Raw genomic sequence first — 24,822 nt, 5'->3', positions numbered from 1 at the left:
TGCATCTCATAACTTAGAGAATTTAGGGGCTTCCTGGAGAACCCCAGAAATTTTGGAGGAAGCTCTCCAGTTCATCCAACAATCCTGGGCTCCGGACACAACAAGAGTTTACAAATCTGACTGGTTGGCCTGGTGTAGCTGGTGTTTGGACAGGGATTCAGATCCCCTTTCAGCAGACATAACCTTGGTGGTAAATTTTCTGGGTTCCTTTGCATCCCAAGGTAAGGCTTATTTTACCATTAATACTTACAGATCTGCGATACCCTGAAACCGGTCCTAGGATGCTTGTTTCCAGTCCAGGGAGGACCTGGCCTGGCAGTTCTGGCTGGACTGATCCCATCGGGAACAGGGTCAAGACTGATTTGCATATGGCTGGGTCCAAACCGGAATGGCATGGGTGACAAGAAAATGATGGCTTTAGGCCCAGATCTCTGTACTGGGGGTGAATGTTTGACATTGTTCAGCATTCTGTCCATCACGTGTTCTTTTTGCATTTGTTGCCCCAAGTGGGAAGGGTATGCCCAGATGTGGGTCCCTTGCTCCCCATGCAACTGGAGTCAAGCTAGCCTGGCTGATGAAGGTTGATACTCTGAAACCGGCCCTAGGATGCTTGTTTCCAGTCCTGAGAGAACCTGGCTTGGCAGTTCGGGCTGGACTGTTCCCATGGGGAACAGGGTCAAGACTGATTTGCATATGGCTGGGTCCAAACTGGAATGGCATGGGTGGCAAAAAAACGATGGATTTAGGCCCAGATCTCTGTACTGGGATGAATGTTTGACATTGTTTAGCATTCTGTCCATCACTTGTTCTTTTATAGCTTTGCTTTAAACAAAGCATAATATGAGCCTCTAGTCTTGTAATAAAATTGAGATTTCCCTAGCCTTGGTATCTGACAGGCTAGATTGTATTAAAGACACTGAGGTGAGTATTATCCCACCGCAATTACATTTACCCTCCCTGTTACTTCTTTCTGCAGTTTATATGCCTTCAACAAGCTCCACTGCATCTGGCTGATCTGATTTCACCTTGCCTGGTTCCTTAATGCCAAGTTCTTGGTTGCCAGTTTCTCTTTCTAAGTTCCTGATAGACTTCTTTAAGGAATTTGTCTCTGCTCTACTGACTTTGTACATAGTTTTAATTTTGCTCTCTGAATCCGTTTTTTGATTGACTCTCGCAAGAAAAGAGGGCTTGTTGCTCTCAGTGAAGATTGTTATGTTCATACTCGACGTGTGATTGGCTACTCCACTGTGATACAACATGGTAGTTGTTTCTCCCAGGGTTTCTGGGATTTGTAGTTGCTAGGCTGCTGTTTATTAAAGTAAGAAAAGAAATGCTTTATACTCACCTCTGTGTCTTTAATAAAATCTAGCCTTTCAGACACCAAGGCTCGGAAAATCTAAATTTCCAAGGTACATAATCACCCACAACACCACTCACACACCCATTCACACATTCACCCAGCCACCCACTCACACACTCACTCACACACCCACTCACACATCCACTCACAGACCAACAAAAACCCTATCACACCAAGTCACAGACCCACACAGCCACTCGCACTTACACATCAACACAACCACTCACACCTACTCACACACCCATACAGCCACTCACACACCTACTCACAGACCCATACAACTACTCGCAAACCCACTCACACACCCATACAGCCACTCACACACCTACTCAGAGACCCACAAAACCACTCACCCACTCACAGACCCACACAGCCACTCACACATGCACTCCCACACTCTCACACCCACTTACACACACACACACCCTGCCACACATAAATACAGCCACTCACACACCCACTCACAGACATACAGCATGTGCTGGGTGCATGCGGGAGGTTGACTGCAGGCCAGGCCCTGCGGCCAACCACCTGCTGCACAGATTGGGGTTGGCTGCATGCAGGGGGCTTCACCATGCAAGGCCTTACGGCCAACCCCCACCAGCAGCAGTTTGATTAACATATGGAAAGTAAATATTACTTTACATTAAAACAAAACTAGAAATTTCCTGAAAAAAACAAAGGTTACAGGGACATTATAGTTAGGCAATAACATTTTTAATAACTTAGACATTCCCAAAAAACTGAAGGTTGCAGGGACATTCTAGTTAGGTTCAGATTTTACACACACAGAACCATAGAAAGTCAATAGTTATACTTATACTTATATCAGGAAACTAGAACTCGTGCCCTAAGCTAACTATAACTCGGGCCCTCGCCATACACTGCTAATTAACCCACATATCACATCAGTCATGACATCTTCGCTGACATCATTGATAATATCAGTACAACAATTGCCATAAAATTATTGATGAGAAAACTGTGCATGGCGGGGTTGCGACTTATAGTTATTATAGCCATTTGACAAATATCCTCAAAACTTTTCAAAAATGTGCTATTTTTTGCCTACTTTGTGCATGGAAAGTTTTTGTGTGGTCCATCATGTGGGGCTGAGAAAAAAGGGGAGGTCCCAAAACACACAATACCCATGCATTTTCCATAAACGTATTTAAGAAGTGCTACTACAAAAACTGCTAAATGAAATTACACCTAATTTGTCAGAAAGCCATATCTTGGCCCGCAGATTTAGCTTTTTGTGATTTGTTGTGAAGCTGTTCAGTAGTTTTTGAAGGGAAGCAGCCTGAAGAACGATGCAGGAACAACGAGGGTCGTTGCCCACGAAAGCGGAACAAAGCTTTCCTGAACAACTACCCTGTTTTCCTCTGCCTTCACCATGCATGTCCGGAACAACAAACATGCGTGGTTAAGGCAGAGGAAAACAGACTCTGAATCAGAGAGGACGTGGTCAAGTAAGTGGGGCTCGGGGGTAGTTTTAGGGGAGGTGGTGGGGGTAATTTTAGTTTGAGGGACAGGGGTTGAGGGTGGGGGGGTCGGTGTAATTTTGGGTTTTATGGACGGGGTGGGGGGGTCGTGGTAGTTTTAGGGGCAGGGTGGGGGGTTGGGGTAGTTTAGGTTTTAGGGGAAGGGGCAGGGATGGGTAGTTTTAGGTGTGAGGGTGGGGGGTTGGTGTACTTTTAGGTTTTAGGGGTGGGGGTTGCAGTAGTTTTAGGGGAGCAGGTGGGGAGTTGGGGTGGTTTTAGGTTTTAGGGGTGGGGGTCGCGGTAAATTTAGGGGCGGGGTGGGGTAGTTGGGGTGCTTTTAGATTTTAGGGGTGGGGTGGGGGTTGCGGTAATTTTAGGGGTGGAGTTGGGGTTTGGGTGGTTTTAGGGGCATGGCAGGGGTCGCAGTAATTTTAGTGGTGGGGTGGGGGTTGGAGTGGTTTTAGGATTTAGGGGCAGGGCGGTGGGTTGTGTTAATTTTAGGGGTGGGGGTTGGGGTGGTTTTAGGTTTTAGGGGCATGGTGGGGGTTGCAGTAATTTTAGGGGCAGGGTGACGGGTTGGGGTGGTTTTAGGTTTTAGAGGTGGGGTGGGGGGCTGGTGGTAGTTTTAGGGGCGGGGGGTCACGTGTAATGATATGTGATTTTTGACCACTGACTCCATGCTGCACTTAGCCTAGCAATATACCGTCACATTAGTGACCACCAGCTTAATTCTGTCTATTGCCTTTAGTTTAGCATTAGCCACTGCCACATTAAAATCTGCAAGTAGTTTTCCACATTGTACAATGTGCTCATTGTTTTATATTTTGTGTGTTTTTCCACCAAGGGCTTCAGCTGATAAGAATGTACTCAAACAGGCAGGGAACAGAATTGTTTTGAATTGGCATCCTTGGGATTGTAGCCAAGTCCTGACGTGTTATTTTCAAAGCAGGTCTTAAGCAATCAGCATTTTTTAAATAAAAAAAGCTACTGCAGGGAGAGGGAGGTTCTAGACTTTTCCTCTCTTGTTTGTTCAAAGTATAAGAGGCCGAGACCAGATGGACTGGAGACAGAGAGTGTTTGCAGATCTCAGGAACATCCAGGACGCTGGAGTGTGCCATCCTTCCAGTAAGGACAATTGATCTCTCTTTCCTTGATCGATTCTGGGATCTGGCAATCTGATGCTGAATAGGAGGGAGATGAAGCAGTAATGCCCTTTTCTCATGGTGATGCAGATTTTTTTATTCATTATTTGCTTTGCGACAGAGCCCTGGACTGGGTCACCTCCTTTCTCACAGGCAGTACCCAGAGAGTCTGCCTCCCCCCATTCCGCTTGGAGACTACCATAATCATCTGCGGCGTACCCCCAGGGTCCGCCCCCCAACCCGACCCTCTTCAACGTCTACATGGTCCGCTCACTAACATCGCCTGATCCCACAACCTCAACATCATCTCATATGCCGATAACACCCAGCGGATCCTCTCCCTCACCAAAGATTCCGCCAAGGCCTACCTCCACGAAGGAATGAAGGCCATCTCTGAATGGATGAAGAGCAGCTGCCTCAACCTCAATTCTGACAAGACGGAAGTCCTCATCTTTGGCTCCACCCCTTCCGCATGAGATGACACCTGGTGGCCTGCCACTCTCGGAATCACTCCGACTCCCACCGACCACGCATGCAACCTAGGATTCATCTTGGACCCCTCACTATCCATGACCCAGCAAGTCTACGCCATCTCCTCCTCCTGTTTCAACACCCTCCGCATGCTCCGAAAGATCTACAAATGGCTACCCACCGAAATCAGAAGAACAGTCACCCAAGCCCTCGTAAGCAGCAAGCTGGACTACGGCAATGCCCTCCATGCAGGAACCACGGCCAAACTCCAGAAGAGGCTGCAACGCATCCAGAACACCTCCACATGCCTCATACTGGACATCTCCACCACTGCCACATCACAGACCACCTGAAAAACCTGCACTGGCTCCCAGTCAACAAGATTATCACCTTCAAACTCCTCACCCACGCTCACAAAGCACTGCACAACACTGACCAGAATACCTCAGCAGATGACTCTCCTTCTACACCCCAAACCGGCATCTCCGCTCCACCGACCTCACCCTCGCAACCGTCCCACGCGTTCGCAGAGCTACAACCGGCGGTAGATCTTTCTCACACCTCGCCGCCAAAATGTGGAACACTCTTCCCACCAACCTGCGCCAGACCAAAGACCTCCTTACCTTCAGGAAACTTCTCAAGACCTGGCTGTTCGAGCAGTAGCAGCACCTCCCCTCCATCCCCCCCCATCCTCAGTGCCTTGAGACCCTCACGGGGGAGTAGTGTGCTTTACAAATTCCTGATTGATTGATTTGCATTATAATATAGATACATATATTTGCTATGTATATTGCAGTGGAGAATCATTTGTATGTTCTTTCATTTCATTGCTGTGACTATTTTTGAATGTGTGCTTTCAGCATGCTAATCTCCTTTTAGGAACCTTGCGTAGTGAAATAATAAATGTCTTCTTTGGACTAAGAAGCAAATTCCAGAGATTTTTGTTAGTGCATGAGTCTTTCAACTTGGTCATTAGTGAAGCAAAACACTATGGCGCAGTCTGCAGTCTAAAAAGAGGTTGGAAGTTGAAAGTGTACGATTTAAAAGTGAAAATAGGTGTTTATTTAGAGAGTTAAAGGAAGCACCGCAAACCTTTTCTGAAAATGCATGTGAAATTAAAATGCCTTATGATGTCTTGGCAAATGTGTTTTCTTGTTTATCAGGACTTTCTAAATTTTGAGATTGGTGCCTGGATAAAACAGAATTAATAACTGTACTTATATGTTTAAAAACTAAAATGCTTTTTGAACGGAATGACCCTTTTGTTCTTGACAGGAGGGCTTGGATACTTTTGTCTGCTTACAAAAACATACCCGCGGGCGAAAAGCCTGTAGTGGAATGCGGTGTATTCAGATATGCCCACAATTTTACATTTAAAAATTCTTTCACATTGCAGTTGATAGCAATGGCCGTTTGAATTCCCTCTTTGAGAATATGATTAGCTCTCTCCACCAGTCCATTGGAAGAAGGACTGTACAGAGCTACACATGAATGTTTAATGTTGTACTTGATCAAGAAGTTTTCTATTTTACTGGAAATTAATTGTACCCCATTGTCAGTAACAATGTTGGACGGTGGGCCTTCTAAATAAAACAGAGATGATAGAAATGAAATAACAGATTCCGTGTCAGTATGTTCCACAAAGTTGTAATATATCCATTTTGAGAAATAATCACTGGCAACAATCATGTGCCTCATGTTTCTAGGCAGGATGTTAAAAGGGCCAGAGAAATCTACAGCAATACTTTCCAAGCACCATTGGGAAACATAATATTATGCAAGGGTTTAACATGGCACTTCCAATGTTTGTCAGACACCACACAAAAGGTACACTGGTCCACAAAATCCGACACTTGTTTATCAAGGCATGGCCACCAGTATTTTTCTTTTAACCTTCTGCAATTGGCTGACATGCCTAGGTGCCCTTCATGAGCAGCCTTTATAAGCAACGGCCTTAAATCATAGGGAGGAATGCAAAGAGAACCTCTCATGCACACACCGTTCTCACACGATAACTCATCAGCTAGTTGGCGATAAGTGTTGAGTTCCCCACAGAATTTCAGATTTTTGGGCCAACCATGAGTAACATAATAAGCACAGGCAAATACAAGTGAAAACAAGATACATATGCTACAAGGTTCCAGACTTTTTCTTTCTTGTTTGTTCAAAGTATGAGCGGCCGAGTTCAGATGGACAAGGCACAGAGAGTGTTTGCAGGTTTCAGGCACTTCCAGGACGCTGGAGTGTGCCGTCCTTCCCGTGAGGATAATTGATCTCTCTCTCCTTGATCGATTCTGGTATCTGGCGATCTGATGCTGAATAGGACAGAGATGAAGCAGTGATGCCCTTTCTCATGTGATGCATATTTTTTAATTCATTATTTGCTTTGCATGTACTTACATACATGTATTTGCTGTGTATATTGCAGTGGAGAATCATTTGTAATTTTTTTCATTTCATTGCTGTGACCATTTTTAAATGTGTGCTTTCAGCATGCTAATCTCCTTTTAAGAACCCTGCGTAGTGAAATAATAAATGTCTTCATTGGACTAAGAAGTGCATTCAAGAGATTTTTGTCAGTGCATGAGTGTTTCAGAGTGATCATTAGCAAAACAAAACATTGCTGTAGTTTTAGAGCCGGGTGGGAGTTTGGGGTAGTTTAGGTTTTAGGGGCTAGGTGGGGGGTCAGGGTAGTTTTAGGGGCAGGGTGGGGGATCAGGGTAGTTTTAGGGGTGGGGGGTCGGGGTAGTTTTAGGTTTTAGGGGTAGGGGTGGGGGTCGCAGTAGTTTTAGGGGGGGGTGGGGTCGGGGAGACACATGCTGGAACCATGCATGCCATTCCACGCATGCCTTTACCAGGAATGCCTTTACAATGAAAAACCATTGTAAAGGTATTAGTGGTAACAACGCGTTGTTCCGACCGCGTTGTTCAGGCATGCGTGGTTCCAGCATGCGTTTCTCCGACATAAATTTGTTTTTGAGAAATTAAGGTTTAAAAATATTTGTATAACTTAAATGTTGGGTCCCCTGAGTATTGCACCAGTTTGAAAATAGACCATTTGATTAGCTCAAGGAGCTTTATTTCCCTTGGGCAATCAGGTGCAAGGGCTCTGATTGCCTGCCGGAAACATGAGTTGCTGGCAGTCATTACTGGGCTTTAGAACTTAGGGCCAGATGTAGCAAGGTATTAGCACCTCGCAAACGACGAAAAACGCCGTTTGCGTGGCGCTAATGCCCGTCCATGATGCAGAAACACATTTTGCGAGTCGGAACCGACTCGGAAATGCGTTTCTGACTCGCAAATAGGAAGGGGTGTTCCCTTCCTATTTGCGACTCGCACCGCGATGTAAGTTGATTTGCGACCGCAAAAGCGGTCGCAAATCAACTCGCAGTTACCATCCACTTGAAAAAATATTTTTTCAGAAAAGGTTTCGGTATTTTTTTCTAAGTGCAGCTCGTTTTCCATTAAGGAAAACGGGCTGCAGATAGAAAAAAAAAACCTGCTTTATTGAAAAGCAGTCACGGACATGGTGGTCTGCTGTCTCCAGCAGGCCACCATCCCCGTGAGTGCCCAGACTCGCAATGGGGTCACAAACTGTGACTCACCTCATTAATATTAATGAGGTGGGTCTTTGCGACCCCATTGCGAGTCGCAGAAGGTGTCTGAGACACCTTTCTGCATAGCAAGTTGCGAGTTGCAATTTGCGAGTCAGAAGGACTCGCAAACTGCAAGTCGCAATTTGCCACCTACCTACATCTGGCCCCTAGTCCCCTGTCCTGAAGTTTAAAAACAAATGATATAACTGGTCTGGTTAGGGATACACTGCCTACCTAGGCCTCCTGGGGGGAGACTCAGACGGGACCCCGCTAACTAAACTGGTCAAGTTCTGTTTTTTTCTTAGTTCAAAACATTAGTGTTGCGACTGACAAATACATCAAACTATAATGTCACTTTAATCTTTTTTTTTTCTGTGAAATTTTCATTTAAAAAACAAACAAAAAAAACATACCTTTATGTCACACCTAAATCTAAAGTTACCTTAACCTTTGGTTTTTCAGTGAAAATATATATGTATGTATAATATATATATCAATTCCACAGTTTCCTTTCCGGATGACTCCACTCCAATGGGTGTTGCCATGTTAATAAATTATCTTATTTGCTTCAGAAGACGACTGGCCTTGGCTGTTCTCTTATTTGGATCTGGTATATGTGGAGTCATCGGGAAAGGAAATTGTTTTATGGGGGTTCGCGACTGTGCCCAGGCCTGCTGCGATAGGGCTGGGGAAGCAGCGATGAAAGGATTTGAGATTTAATATATATATATATATATATATATATATATATATATATATATATATATATACATACATCTATATATATATATATATATATATATATATAATAGATGTATTAGAAGTCTGTCTTTAGCGGTTATGAAGGGGAACATAATCAGAGACGTATTAGTTCAAAGACAGCAACAAAGGATGAATCAATAACAGTGAACTAAACCTTGTTGTTGGTCCTCTGCTGAGTGAATGCATTAAAGTATTTCTTCGTACAGGAGAGGCTCGTTTTTTCACCCGTATTGTTGAATGTTTTGGAGGATTATTAGAAAGGAGCAGCGTCCGCTAACAAAGCTCAGACCCAAGTGGCTGGGTGTTCCTTTTTCCATCGTCTCATGGATATTTATATAGCAGAAATATAGTTAGAGTGAACATAAATAGGAATTCCTTGGAGTTTTCACCATGAATTACTTTGTGCCTGCTTGGCGAATCTCCATAAACCTTTGCAGACCTATTCTTTCTTCTACATTAGCAGATGATGCTATGTTTTGCAGTGGTGGGTCAAGGGGGAGTGCATATATAAATGAGGAGTCCAAAACTATGTTTTTCCACCGTTGCCTCTTCCATAGACCTTTGTTGTGAAAAATGGCTGAAAAGAATTTACACGAAATTAGGCAAGATTAGACATTATGGTGGCCACTTTGGGTATGATAGGTAAGTATTTTTTAAATGATAAGGAATTTTAAATTAGTTATATCTGTTGTTGCAGTATTTTCGCAAAATTAAGTGGTATTTCTTGGTATTTTGGGAGCACATAGTGACGCCAAGTCATGACTTGATTGGCTAACAACTTCCTTTACTGAAGTTAAAAGCAGACATGTGGCTTTTAGGTACACTTTGGCCCTCATTCTGACCTTGGCGGTCTTTTCGCAAGACCGCCGAGTTACCGCCGCGGTAAAGACCGCCGACCGCGGCGGTATGCCGCTGCGCGTATTCCGACCGCTGGGAGCGTTCCGCCGGAATACCGCCAGCAGCCACACTGGCGGTCGGCGGGAAAGTGGAGACTGGTCAACCTCCACCGCCACGCCAGCAGAACACCGCCCCCAGAATTACGACCCACATTTCTGTGTGGCGGTCTTCTGTTGGCGGTCTTCTGTTGGCGGTCACGTCCCTATGGCTCCCGTCGCCTCCCGGAGGACCAACGCACAAGGTAAGTTGATCGTCCGTGAGGGGAGGGGGTGGGGGGGTGTTGTGTGATGTGTGCGTGCATGGGGGTGTGCGTGTGAGTGTGTAGAGGGGGTGTGTGAGTGCGTGCATGCGGGCGGGGATTGCTGCTGTGCCTATGGGCAATGTGTGTAGTTCGGCGGGTGCGCATGTCGGCATGTATGTGTGCGGGTATGTGTCCCCGTTGTGTATGTGTGTGTGTAGGGGGTGTGTATATGTGCATGTTGGGGGTGTGTGCATGTCGGGGTGCGTGTATGTGCATGTCGGGGTGGGGAGGGGGTTCGTACCACCTCTGGGGGGTGGCAGGGGGGTGGAGGGTGTGGGGGGAGGACTCGGGGGGCAGTGGGGGGTGGGGGAGACCCCTATCAGTGCCAGGGAAGGAATTCCCTGGCCCCGATAGTGCCTACCGCCATGGTTCGCATGGCGGTTCCCGAACGCAAGAAACCGCGGCGGTAAGTAGGGTCATGATAGCGTTGGCGGTCTTGGGTCGACCGCCGGACCGGAGTGCGCAGACTCCAGCCCGTCGGTCATGACCGCCGTGGCTGTCGGAGTGGGGAAGTGGCGGTCGGTCGCGGCGGGGACCGCCGCGGTCACAATGCCATTTTTAATACCGCCGGTCTGTTCGCGGTCCGACCGCCGCCTCTCCGCCGACCGCCAAGGTCAGAATGAGGGCCTTTGTGTTCTACATTTCATCCTTAGATGTAGGTAAGTATTAGGTTTGATACTGATACTTTATTAAAGTGATAATAGGAAAGGAAAATATTCATAAGTTTCTAGATATTACAAACAAATCCATTAGCTACACACATACTGCCTTATCAATTGTATGTACAACCGATATACTGCAAACCTACCGTGGTATATTACATTATAATACATAACTAAGTATTTTAAAACTTATAGCTTTAACATTACTTTCATTATTCACACATACTACCAAAAACTACTATTTACACCAAATAATCTATTTTCCTGCTACATTGCATCTACATCTGTTAACACACTTTCATACTAAGTCTGTTTCAATTAACACACTCAACTGTGCGTCACTCCACTCTATGCCACTCCACTCTACACTATTACACTCAATGCCACTCCTCTCTGTCACTCCACTATACACCACTCCACTCTACGCTAATCCACTGTACGCCACTCCTCTACACCACATTACACTCTACACCACTACACTGTATGCTTTTACTCTCTACGCCACTCCATTTTATGACACTCCGGTTGACTCCACTACACTGTATGTCATTCCATTGTATGCAACTCCATTGTATGCCATTCCACTGTATGCAACTCCAGTCTACAAAACTACACTTTATGCTATTCCACTCTATGCCACTGCACTGTGCACCATTTCAGTGTACACCACTGCACTGTACGCTATCCCTCTGTACGCTATTGCACTTTACAACACTACACTGTATGCCACTCGCCTATACGCCACTACACTCTAGGACAATCCACTATATGCTATTACACTGTATATCACTCCAGTCTATGACACTACACTTGATGCCATTCTACTGTAAGCTAATTCACGCTACCATAGAGCACTCTATGACAGTCCACTTTACAGCACTCCACTTTGTGCTGCTCCTCTGTATGCCACTCCACTCTATGTCACTTCACTCTATGCCACTCAGCAGTGCAGTGTTACACTTCACCCCACTACGCTCTACGCTGTTTCACTGTGTGCCACTCTACTCTGTGGTTTTCCACTCTACAAAATGCAACTCTATGCCAGTACACTGTATGGCATTCCACTCTACGCCACTCTAGTCTACGCTACTTCAATGTACTTCACTACAGTGTACCTCACTTCACTGTAAGCCATTCTACTCTACTCCAATGAACACCACTCCACTCTATGATATTACACTCCATGCCTCTTGACTCTACCTCACTCCAGTGTATGCTATTCCACTGTATGTCACTCCACTATACGCCACTCCATACCGCTCCACTCTATGCTATTCCAATGTATGCCAATACACTGTACCATAACTACACTCTATGCCAGTCCAGTTTAGAACACTCCATTGGACAGCACTCCACTCTATGCCGTTCCACTGTACACCACTCTTCTCTATGCTATTACACTAAAGGCCAAACCTAAGATAGGTACATTTAGACGCAGGCCCAGGAAGCGCTTATGAGGAGCCTTACGTGACAAGTCACTAAAGAAACTGACCCCATCTCAAAATGATCAAGAGAGGGCAGCTGCACTCCAGGCCATGGCCAAAATAGCAACGATGCAAAGTTCATACTCGGAGACTGGTACCCTTTCAGAGAGTCGGTCCGTGAACTTGGATTTGGAAGCTTCACTGCCAGATGGGGCCCCAGTTGGCCTCACAGTCTGAAGATGCCCTGATCTGATGGGGTGTATCATGGGATCCATAGTGTACTGTCGGCTGTGGCTTGGAGATGGCGATTGTTTCTGGGTGGGGGCCACTGCACACCTAGGATTCTGTTGTTTTTGCTGGGGCTCCAGACTGAAGGTACTTTGGATGCTGGGTATAAGCTGGGACGTGCACATTGACAGTAACTGAGATGGTTGTATGATAGAACCACGCATGCCTTAACAATGCGCTTGGAAAGACCTCGTTGTTTCCACGCATGCCTTTACAACAAATTTTCGTTGTAAAAGAATGCCTAGTAAAGGCAGGTGTGAAAACTGCATGCAAAACGGCATGTGTGGTTCCATTATACCACCTCCTACCCGCCCTGAGGCCCAAAAATACCCCCACCCCTAATACCTAAATTCTCCCGACTCCCCCACCCGCCCTAAAAAAAAATATCCCAACACTCCCACCATCAAGCCTATAAAATAAAGTACCCCGACCCCCCACCCGCCCTAAAAATGTAACTATTATACTATCCCGACCCGCCAACCCTAGCCCCTAAGAACTAAATTGCCCGAACCTCCTACCGATCCTAAGCTGTAAAAAAAGTAATAACCCGACCCCCACTCCTAAAAACTAAAGCTAAAGTACCCTGACACCCCCACCCACCCTAAGCCCTAAATCTGCCCCACTTCTAAAACTTACCCACCAACCCTGCCCCAACCACAACCTCACTGCATCCTCTCCTGACTCTAACCATTACGTCCTGGGCACACAGCCCAGAGGGAGCGCTAGCGCTCCCTCTGTGGGGTTCCCCCCCACCTCCTCAAGTCAGGGATGGAAAGGGAAGCTCTTCCCCTTCCACCCCTGACCTCCCCCACCCCCGTGACGTCAGCGCGCGAGCTGATTGTCACAGAGCCTCCCCCATCGGGCTGGAAGCTCAGCTTCCAGCGCGATCGGAAGAGAAATGCTTTGCATTTCTCTTCCGATCACGTGGGGGGAGGCCGAGAGAGGCTTCAAAGGGAAGGAAAGTTATTTCCTTCCCTTTGAAGTCTCTCTCTGCTTTTTGGCAGCCGGATTGAAAGCAATCTGGCTGTCAAAACGCCCACTAGACAGCAGGGATGTCTTTTTTTAAAAGGAAATTGGCATAAGGGAGCGACCCCTTGGGCAAGGGTCTCTCCCAGGGGGTGCATTTTTTTTTAAGGCCTTTTCTGCCCCCAGGGGGGGCAGAAACCTCTAGGCACCAGGGAATTATTTTTTGTTTGTTTTGTTTTTGTTTAGTTTTTTTGTTTTAGGTGTGGGGAGCGACCCCTTAGGCAAGGGTCGCTCCCATAGGGGGCAAGTTATATTTAGGCCATTTCTGCCTGCTTTGGGGGCAGATCGGCCGATTTTAGGTCAATCTGCCCCCAAGGGGGGCAGAAACCACTAGGCACCAGGGATCTTTTTTTTTTTCGCCGTCAGGCAAGGGGAGCGACCCCTTAGGCAAGGGTCGCTCCCTGGGGGGGGGGGTGGCAGGGGGCACATATATTTTAGGCCATTTCTGCCCCCCCTGTGAGCAGATCGGCCTATTGTTATTAGGCCGATCTGCCCCCGAGGGGGCAGAAACATCTAGGCGCCAGGGCAAATTTCTTTTTTTTTTTTTTTTTTTTTTTTTAGAGATGGGGAGCAACCCCTTAGGCAAGGGTCCCTCCCCTGGAGGGGCAAATTGTATTTAGGCCATTTCTGCCTGCTTTGGGGGCAGATCGGCCGATTTTAGGTCAATCTGCCATCAAGGGGGGCAGAAACCACTAGGCACCAGGGATCTTCTTTTTTGCGGCGTCACGCAAGGGAGCGACCTTGTAGGCAAGGGTCACTCCCCGGGGAGGGTGGGGGGGCAAATTTATTTTAGCCCATTTCTACCCCCCTGGGGGCAGATCAGCCTATTGGTATTAGGCCGATCTGCCCCCAGGGGGGACAGAAACCTCTAGGCGCCAGGGCAATTTTTTTTTCCTGTTTTTTTAGAGATGGGGAGCGACCCCTTAGGCAAGGGTCGCTCCCCTGGAGGGGCAAATTGTATTTAGGCCATTTCTGCTCGCTTTGGAGGCAGATCGGCTGATTTCAGGTCAATCTGCCCCCAAGGGGGGCAGAAACCACTAGGCTCCTGGGATCTTTTTTTTTGCGCCGTCACGCAAGTGGAGCGACCCCGTATGCAAGGGTCGCTCCCCGGTGGGGTGGGGGGAGCAAATTTATTTTAGGCCATTTCTGCAGATTGGCCTATCGTTATTAGGCGATCTGCCCCCGGGGGGCAGAAACCTCTAGGCGCCAGGGCTAATTTTTTTGTGTGTTTTTTTTGTTTGTTTGTGTTTTTAGAGATGGGGAGCGACCCCTTAGGCAAGGGTCGCTCCACTGGAGGGGCAAATTGTATTTAGACCATTTCTGGCCCCTTTGGGGCAAATCGGGCGATTTTAGGTGAATCTGCCCCCCAGGGGGGCAGAAACCACTAGGCACTGGGGATCTTTTTTTTTTGCGCCGTCATGCAAGGGGAGCGACCCCGTAGGCAAGGGTCGCTCCCAGGGGGAGGTGGGGGGCAAATTTATTTTAGGCCATTTCTGCCCCCCCTGGGGCCGGCTGAGCTAGAGATCCAAAATCCAAATGTAGGCACTTTGCAAAAAACACCTCTGTTTTTCTGTGAAAAAATGTGATGTGTCCACGTTGTGTTTTGGGCCATTTCCTTTTGTGGGCGCTAGGCCCACCCACACAAGTGAGGTACCATTTTTATCAGGAGACTTGGGGGAACGCTGGTTGGAAGGACATTTGTGGCTCCTCTCAGATTCCAGAACTTTCTGTCACCGAAATGAGAGGAAAACGTGTTTTTCTGGCCAAATTTTGAGGTTTGCAAAGGATTTTGGGTAACAAAACCTGGTCAGAGCCCCAAAAGTCACCCCATCTTGGATTCCCCTAGGTGTCTAGTTTTCAGAAATGTGCTGGTTTGCTAGGTTTCCCCAGGTGCCGGCTGAACTAGAGGCCAAAATCCACAGGTAGGCACTGTTTTCTGTGAAAAAATGTGATGTGTCCATGTTGTGTTTTGGGCCATTTCCTTTCGTGGGCGCTAGGCCTACCCACACAAGTGAGGTACCATTTGTATCGGGAGACATGGGGGAATGCTGGGTTGAAGGAAATTTGTGGCTCCTCTCTGATTCCAGAACTTTCTGTCACCGAAATATGAGGAAAATTTGTTTTTTTAGTAAAATTTTGAGGTTTGCAAAGGATTCTGGGTAAAAGAACCTGGTCAGAGCCCCACAAGTCACCCCATATTGGATTCCCCTAGGTCTCTAGTTTTCAAACATGCAATGGTTTGGTAGGTTTCCTTAGGTGCCGGCTGAGCTAGAGGCCAAAATCTACAGGTAGGCACTTGGCAAAAAACACCTCTGTTTTCTGTCAAAAAATTGGATGTGTCCACGTTGTGTTTTGGGGCATTTCCTATCGCGGGCGCTAGGCCTACCCACACAAGTGAGGTACCATTTCTATCGGGAGACTTGGGGGAACGCTGGGTGGAAGGAAATTTGTGGCTCCTCTCAGATTACAGAACTTTCTGTCACTGAAATGTGAGGAAAATGTGTTTTGTTAGCCAAATTTTTAGGTTTGCAAAGGATTCTGGGTAACAGAGCCTGGTCAGAGCCCCACAAGTCACCCCATCTTGGATTCCCCTTGGTCTCTAGTTTTAAAAAATGTGCTGGTTTGGTAGGTTTCCCCAGGTGCCGGCTGAGCTAGGGGCCAAAACCTACAGGTAGGCACTTTGCAAAAAACACCTCTGTTTTCTGTAAAAAAATGGGATGTGTCCACGTTGTGTTTTGGGCCATTTCCTTTCGTGGGCGCCTGTCTACCCACACAAGTGAGGTACCATTTTTATCGGGAGACTTAGGGGAACGCTGGGTGGAAGGAAATTCGTGGCTTCTCTCAGATTCCAGAACTTTCTGTCACCGAAATGTGAGGAAAATGTGTTTTTTTAGTCAAATTTTGAGGTTTGCAAAGGATTCTGGGTAACAGAACCTGGTCAGAGCCCCACAAGTCACCCCATCTTGGATTCCCCTAGGTCTTTAGTTTTCAAAAATGCACAGTTTTGGTAGGTTTCCCTAGGTGCCAGCTGAGCTAGCGGCCAAAATCTACAGGTAGGCACTTTGCAAAAAACACCTCTGTTTTCTGTCAAAAAATGGGATGTGTCCACGTTGTGTTTTGGGGCATTTCCTGTCGCGGGCGCTAGGCCTACCCACACAAGTGAGGTATCATTTTTATCGGGAGACTTGGGGGAACATAGAATAGCAAAACAAGTGTTATTGTCTCTTGTCTTTCTCTACATTTTTTCCTTCCAAATATAAGAGAGTGTGTAAAAAGGACGTCTATTTGAGAAATGCCCAGTAATTCACATGCTAGTATGGGCACCCCGGAATTCAGAGATGTGCAAATAACCACTGCTCCTCAACACCTTATCTTGTGCCCATTTTGGAAATGCAAAGGTTTTCTTGATAGCTATTTTTTACTCTTTATATTTCAGCAAATGAATTGCTGTATACCCGGTATAGAATGAAAACCCAAGGCAGGGTGCAGGTCATTTATTGGCTCTGGGTACCCAGAGTTCTTGATGAACCTACAAGCCCTATATATCCCCGTAACCAAAAGAGTCCAGCAGACGTAATGGTATATTGCTTTAAAAAATCTGACATTGCAGGAAAAAGTTACAGAGTAAAACGTAGAGAAAAATTGCAGATTTTTTCACCTCAATTTCATTTCTTTTTTTTTCAGTTGTTATTTTCTGTAGGAAACCCTTGTAGGATCTACACAAATTACCTCTTGCTGAATTCAGAATTTTATCTACTTTTCAGAAGTGTTTCGGTTTCTGGGATCCAGCATTGGTTTCATGGCCATTTCTGTCACTGACTGGAAGGAGGCTGAAAGCACAAAAAATCGTAAAAATGGGGTATGTCCCAGTAAAATGGCAAAATTGTGTTGAAAAATTGGGTTTTCTGATTCAAGTCTGCCTGTTCCTGAAAGCTGGGAAGCTGGTAATTTTAGCACCGCAAACCCTTTGTTGATGCCATTTTCAGGGAAAAAAACACAAGCCTTCTTCTGCAGCCCCTTTTTCCAATTTTTATGAAAAAAACGAAATTTTCACTGTATTTTGGCTAATTTCTTGGCCTCCTTCTGGGGAACCCACAAAGTCTGGGAACCTCTAGAATCCCTAGGATGTTGGAAAAAAGGACGCAAATTTGGCGTGGGTAGCTTATATGAACAAAAAGTTATGAGGGCCTAAGCGCGAACTGCCCCAAATAGCCAAAAAAAGGCTCGGCACAGGAGAGGGAAAAGGCCTGGCAGCGAAGGGGTTAAAAAAATAGCCCACCCCAACCCTCACCCCCACCCCAATCCTTTAATCCCCTGCCCCAGCCCCACTTACCTCACCACATCACTACCGTCCCTAGCTCCACACCCCCACCCTAATTCCTTAAAAAAATACCCAAACCCCAGCCCTTTAAAAAAAATAGTCCGCCCCTCCAGCCCCCCAACACCCCAATCCCTTAATCCATCCCCCACCCCTGCCCCAGCCCCACTTACCTCACTGTGTCCTCTCCTGACCAAAGCATGTCTGTTTCTGTGCCTCAAGCACGCATATGTGTAGTTCAGCACATGCGTGGTTAAGGCACAAAAACAGCCATTCGTTGTTTAGGCAAGCGTGGTTACACTTGCGTGGGAAACGTCTGTGTTGTTTACAATGCATGGTTGAGGACGTTTCCCAGTGAGACCTGGGTTGGCTTGGGACTGGTTTAAGATGATATTTTATAGCCTACCCTTCCCAGATTAGCCGCTGGCAGGAGACTGGAGGAGGCGTTCTAATGACAATGTTTTCACTTATCAAGTTTGGGTGGTTGACTGGCCCGCTCTTGGGATGAGGAATTCTTAGATGAGGTTTCTGTTTGTCTCAGGGATTCCATTTCACAATGTTATGGGAGGGCCGGATACAGGAGCAGGTCTGGGTGGGGGCCTGGAAAGTACACATCTTCTTATCGGATGTCAGATTCACAACACATATTAACCTACATTAACCTTCCTGTCATGGAATATCTGGGTGATGGGCTTGGTGTCTAACCGTCATAACATGCGCAGGTTGGGGGTACAGGTGACAATGTTATAGGAGACTCATCTTATTGAGGGGGAAATTGACCACTTAAGATGTCGGTGGTGGGACCAGTTGTCTGTTACCTCCTACTCAGCATATGCTAAGGGGGCACTCATATGGTTTAGTGCTAGGACACCCTTGGAACTTGCCCGCTCTTCTACTGACAATGAGAAGCATTATGTTCCAGAGAAGGCTAAATTGTTGTGTAAGGATATCACCTTAGGGAGTATTTCTGTGCTGAACCAGGATTAGATAGTTTTCCTCCAGTCCCTCTTGGCCCCCCTGGTGCCTCTGGTAATGGACAAGCTCTTATTGGGGGAGGACTTTAACTTTGTGGCCGATGTCACTCTGTACAGTTCCATCCCCCTTGCCGGGAGCACCGGCTCACAAGACGGCGGAAGGCTTTAAGGACTGATTTTTGATGCATTGCATTCTTGAGCATTGGTGAAGTTTTGGAGGGGACACTGAGGGACGGCGTGTAGGGACAGTGTGTGATTATCACAATTCTCATAGGCCATTCTCTTCTACTTCCCTCTTGCTGTGGGACAGCTGTACTGTTTTCCCTTATCCCTGTCCCAAATGCTGAGCTGTTTCCAATGGTTATGCCTATTTTACCGTTGTTTGTATTCCTAATGACCTTCACAGTCATTACATGTTAGTCTTGGGAATGCTTTTACTATTACTGTTATGGATGACATAAATCCCATTAAACATAAGTTTGAAAAGTATATAATCTTGTCTTCATGATATTGTGCTCGTCAATATTTTCTCAGGTTAATATTTATATCTTTTTTATTCATGCTAGACAAATGCATGCAAGCTCTTAGACCCCTTTGCACATGTATGGTAGGCTACTATGAAATATGTTAGTGTTAAGTAAATGGAAATGGCAGTGATATTTAGAAAAATAGAGTTTATTTACAAAGATAATATACAGGCACATCAAAGTTTACTATGTTTCACCCACCAGATGATGAAGCCAACTACAGCAATGTCATAAGCTTAAAAATACAGCAAACCATTCAGTGATAATCACCAATATTCAAAATGTCCATACTGACAAGGATAGTCGAGCACAGAAAGAAACGTAATTTACGACCACTTTATATTTTCCTTCCCTTTTTGCTGTGGGTATATGGATTGATAACCTTATGTTCTCTTCCCTTTTCAGTAATATATATCGTTCACATCTTTGACCGGAATCTCCTTGTTCACACGTGACTTTTATAAAAATAAGTCCTGTGGCTGCTTTTGGTCAATTACTCTCAGTGTTATTTAATGCCAAGTACATTGCTCAGTTCACTGCCTTCCAAAAGGGCAGGTATTTATGACAACGGAGAATAGTGTAGTTAGAGTTAAATGTAATTGGTAATTAAACTGTTAACATTTTGTGAATAATTTCAATACCTGAATACGGCTTAGAAGAAGCTATCTATGTAATCAAGAGAAAATATCTGAAACCTCCAGGAGATTTCAACACATCTTTGGGCCCCATCATGGGAAGGGGCAGCAGGGGCGTCTCCTTCATTAGGGCGGAGGAGCGCCACCACCATCCCCAAAGCCAGCAGCGGCAGCTGCAAACCTTTGAAAGAAAAGGATTATAAAGTTTGTTTATTATCCTTTTCTTTCAAACGGGAGGGACACAGGGGTGACGAGCAGCAAGAGGGAGTGCTCAGCACTCCCCCTCAGAGCGCATGCATGTTTGGCTGGCTGTCTCGGGCCGGCCAAACATATATGCGCCGTAGTCTGTCTCCAGCTCGGCAGCCAATTCTGATGCTGCTTTGAGCTGCGTCAGGATTGGCCGCAGGGCAGGCTGGATCCTGTGCCTGCAGCCCGAATGGGGAGAATCGGTGCGGGCACGGCAAGGAGCGAGGTAAGTGTTTTATTTTTCTTAATTTATTTTATTGTTTATTCCCCCACACGCCGCCCATTCAAAGCCCCACGAGCCACTCCTGAGGGGCAGTGAAGGGGTACTCTGTTTTCAAACTATCAATGGTGCTGCCACCAAAGATGATGCTATTGGTTGTGGTCACCGTAGTGTGGGCTGCTGAAGAATGGGAATTTTGGCTGCTATTAGTATAGCTGGGCATAATATATGTCCATGAGGGTTTTTTGGTAGCACTAAGACTGCTGCAGAAAGAGCAGAAATCTGAGAGTTGAAAAGAGAGGGATTATATAGAAAAATATCCAGATTGTCAGCAACTTCCTAAAATGAAACTGGCCAAAGATGGTTCTCAGCATCCTGGGGTGTCAAGTGGAGGGGTTTAGATATTTCAGAGGGAATGATAATGCACCAGAAAAGCTAAATCATTTTCTGAAAAGGAAACTAATGTATCATTTTCAACAAGTGAATAGAGGGCTTTGATAAAATGTTCTTCGCAGCTCAACTGCGAAGAAAAGCATCTGTCAAATGGCAATCTAAGAGCTGTGGTGTTAGAATGACAGGCTTTGTGTAGGTAAATCTGTATTCTTTGTAGTCTGAATCTATCAAATTTTCACTTGAGTGTTTCATAACTTTAAGAAGTTTCCTTTATGAGTTGATGCAGTGAAAACCAATATTCCACTTTTGTGTAAATATTTATATTTGCATTCAAACAGGATAGGTATTGTACTCAACACAGTGCTGACCAAGTAAAAAAGTATGATAAAAAAGAAGTGAATATGTGAACGTCTTGACAGGAATGATAAGTATAGTTGTCCAAAGCTTCAGGCTAAAATATATGCTACACTAGAAAGATGGCATACAGAAATGTCAGGTACGAGTATTCTGTGAGGTCCTATCATTAGTTTTATGTTTCTTTGTATAAAAGAAATACAGGGCATGTCCAGCTGTAACAAACAGGATAGAAATTATAACCAGCAATCCAAACTGTTGTGGCTGAGGGGCTACGATAACCATTATGAAATGAACAAGATCCATCAGGTAATTCAAAGAGCTCTGCACTCCGTTGACTACGCCTCGTTCAGATTCTGGAATGTTTTCCTGAAGAAGCTGTGTGACTGTCAAGTCGAAGGACCAGAGGCCTACAAGTAAAAAGAAATTTGAAAAATATAAATATTTTTCTCATTGTTTACTTTGTCATCCAGTCCCATAGTTGGAATATATACTTTTATGCATAGTGGCTCTATGGATCAGTATAGATACCTAAACAAATTAAATCAATTTTTTTAGATCCCACTTTTATTTTTTTGCCCATTCTCTCTAATTATATTCTGTGTTTGCCAAATGTACTCGTATATCACTATTAGCTAACCAAGTTACCATCACCGATTATCAACTTGACAAGACCTAGAGTGGATACTGTGAACGAAAAGTCCATTGCAAGAGGACATCACTGGAATAGCGTGACATAGCATACATAGGCCCATATTTATACTTTTTGACGCTAAACTGCGCTAACGCAGTTTAGCGTCAAAAAGTTTTGCGCCGTCTAACGCCATTCTGAAGCGCCATGCGGGCGCCGTATTTATGGAATGGCGTTAGACGGCGCAATCAGACCGGCGCTGCCTGGTTTGCGTGGGAAAAAACCACGTAGACCAGACAGCGCCGGCGTAGGGGGAAAATGGCGCATGGGCGTCTTAAAATGGGGCAAGTCAGGTTACGTCGAAAAAATCGTCTTAACCCGACTTGCGCCATTTTTTAACGACGCCCATCCCCCATCAACATGACTCCTATCATTGTAAAGATAGGAGTCATGCCCCCTTGCCCAATGGCCATGCCCAGGGGACTTCTGTCCCCTGGGCATGGTCATTGGGCATAGTGGCATGTAGGGGGGCACAAATCAGGCCCCCCTATGCCACAAAATATTATTAAAAAAAAAAAAAAAAAAACTTACCTGAACTTACCTGAATGTCCCTGGGGTGGGTCCCTCCAGCCTTGGGTGTCCTCCTGGGGTGGGCAAGGGTGGCAGGGGGGGTCCCTGGGGGCAGGGGAGGGCACTCTGGGCTCATTTTGAGCCCACTTGTCCCTTAACGCCATGCCTGACCCAGGCGTTAAAAAGCGGCGCAAATGCGCCGTTTTTAGCCACGCCCACTCCCTGGCGTCGCTTTTGCCCGGGAGTATAAATACCACGTAAAGGCCTGGGAGTCATTTTTTAGACGGGAACGCCTCCCTTGCATATCATTAACGCAAGGAAGGGGTTCACGCTAAAAAATGACGCACATTCCGGGAACTTTGGCGCTATTCGCCTCTAACGCCATAGTATAAATATGGCGTTAGTTGGCGTTAGTTTTGCGTCGAAATTGCGTCAAAAAAAAACGACGCAATTTCGGCGCAAACGGAGTATAAATATGGCCCATAGTTTCCACAACATATATTGCCATGCCATTAAGTATGCTTCACATCACTTCATCAATTCCCGTGACTAACAGCTCAATGATTGAAGCTCATATAAACGTAGGCACCCCATCTGGTGTCTCTGTCGGGAGCCAAACTCTTTATCTACGAACCTGGGGGATTTGTTTATCATTCTTATATGCACCATACATAGGAGTCACCTTGCACCTCCTGAAGAGACTGCAGGCCATACAGAATTCAGCAGCCAGACTCATCCTAGACCTCCAAAAGTGGACCCACATCACCCCCCACCTCAAGAAGTTCCATTGGCTCCCATTCAGAAGAGATGCCAGTTTAAGTTGTTGAGCCACACCTTCGAAGCCCTACACAACCAAGGACCAGCATACATTAACCACTGACTGAACGTTCACCTACCTCTCACCAGACACAGATGCTCTGCCCCACTCTCCCTCACCCACAACTGCTGCATCTGCCACTGCAACACTGGAGGACGCTCGTTTACTTACCTCACAGCTAAGTCCTGAAACGACCTCAATGAAAGGTCTAAAGGACTAAAGACCTGGTTGTTCAACTGAACCCTCCCCTATAGCAGGGTTCTGAGCACCTGGATACCCTCACAGGTGATTAGCCACATTTTACAATCATGACTGAATGATTAATAAATGTTATGTCGTGTTTGCATCCTTTTATGCCACTGTAATGCACTCCAAATGTATAGATTTGTAAGCTTCTTTGTTATGAAATCTCTCTATAATAAAATCAGCCACTTTCTTGTGGACCTTGTTAGCATAAAAAAAGCTCTACATACATATTAAGTTGTGTTTTTCAATCAGGCACCAACCAGGCTTGATTTTCTGCTACTATTTGACTAATCACCCCTTCATGGGCTTGGCAAGTATTCCCTGAGCTGCGTCTATGAGTTCCTCCTTCTAGGACAGCATTTTCCAACCTGTGGGTCACAACCCACTGGTGAGTCACCAAATGATTTATGGAGGGTCGCGAAAGAGCAATAATTAAATATACCTTTATATTTTGTATTTATCTTGTCACCTTTGCTGTGCTTCAAGTACAGAGGTCAGGTGTTAGACTATGTCTTCTGACAAACTGCTGCTTGTTCGTTTAGCTTGGGGATTGGTGTTTATGTGACTTCAAAGTGAGACCAGTTTTTAAAGTGAACTATGTGACAATCTTGCTGAGGTACAGGGAATGTGACAGGAAAGGCTGTAAGACCTCATTTTCTGTAACACATAACATATTTTAAATACCTGTAAATGAACTGTACACATATTTCATAATATATCAGTAGTTTGGAAAGTAAGAACAAAGCACATTTTACTGCAATTCTGAAGTGTGATTGATATAAAGATTCTAACGGAATCAAAACAAATCAAGGCACATTTACTTGGTGATGCCTAAGGCTAAATATTTACTGAAACCCTATTTCAACACATTGGCATTTGTGTGCCATATACTTTTATCAGTATAACTGCAAACTTAGTGGTAATTACAATGGAAAATATGCTGTCTGCAAATGGCAGTGTGCTACCGTATGATGCCTTAGTAATACATTTGTGACAGGCTGCTCCAAAATGCATCATCAGCTACATACTACCCACATATCACTCTCCTGCTGAATACATTTGCTACACTTTATGTGAAGCTAGGATTTTTCACAATCCCTATGACCTCATTGATGTAACATTGATGTCAATACCCCAATTTTGAAAACTGTTTCAGCATTACTGGTCCAAAGGTGCTGAACTATGTTCCTAAGTCCAGTTTTAAAACAAACCCTTACAAATATTACCAAGCATCACTACAGGTGAATGTTCCAGTATTTTTTGCTGCTGTTTTTTTACTTCACATAGCCATTTCAACAAAGAATTCGCTCACTATACCTGATCATACACAATCATCCCACTTGTGTATGACTTTCGCACATCAACTGAGAGATATGGATGTGGCCTAATGGCCATAACTGACATTTTTGGAACTGGGGAACCACGGGTGATTTGTCCAGGCATCGTCTCTGGACAAATCACATAATCTCATCTTCTGG

The 24,822-nt window shown here is 45.6% G+C and overlaps 1 protein-coding gene across 1 annotated transcript in view; it reads right to left on the bottom strand.

Moving 5' to 3' along the window:
- Positions 1 to 21,218: 21,218 nt before the first annotated feature.
- LOC138262457 (ferroportin-like) overlaps positions 21,219 to 24,822 on the bottom strand; it is a 282,512-nt gene continuing 278,908 nt past the window's right edge. Inside the window, exon 9 of the mRNA XM_069212351.1 lies at positions 21,219 to 21,490. Coding sequence (XP_069068452.1) covers positions 21,219 to 21,490 — 272 coding nt within the window. The remainder of the gene's footprint in view (positions 21,491 to 24,822) is intronic.

Source organism: Pleurodeles waltl, chromosome 10 (genome assembly GCF_031143425.1).
Source record: "Pleurodeles waltl isolate 20211129_DDA chromosome 10, aPleWal1.hap1.20221129, whole genome shotgun sequence".
NCBI lineage: Eukaryota > Metazoa > Chordata > Amphibia > Caudata > Salamandridae > Pleurodeles > Pleurodeles waltl.
The sequence above is the reverse complement of the archived record's forward strand: the minus strand, read 5'-3'. Positions and strand labels throughout refer to the sequence as shown.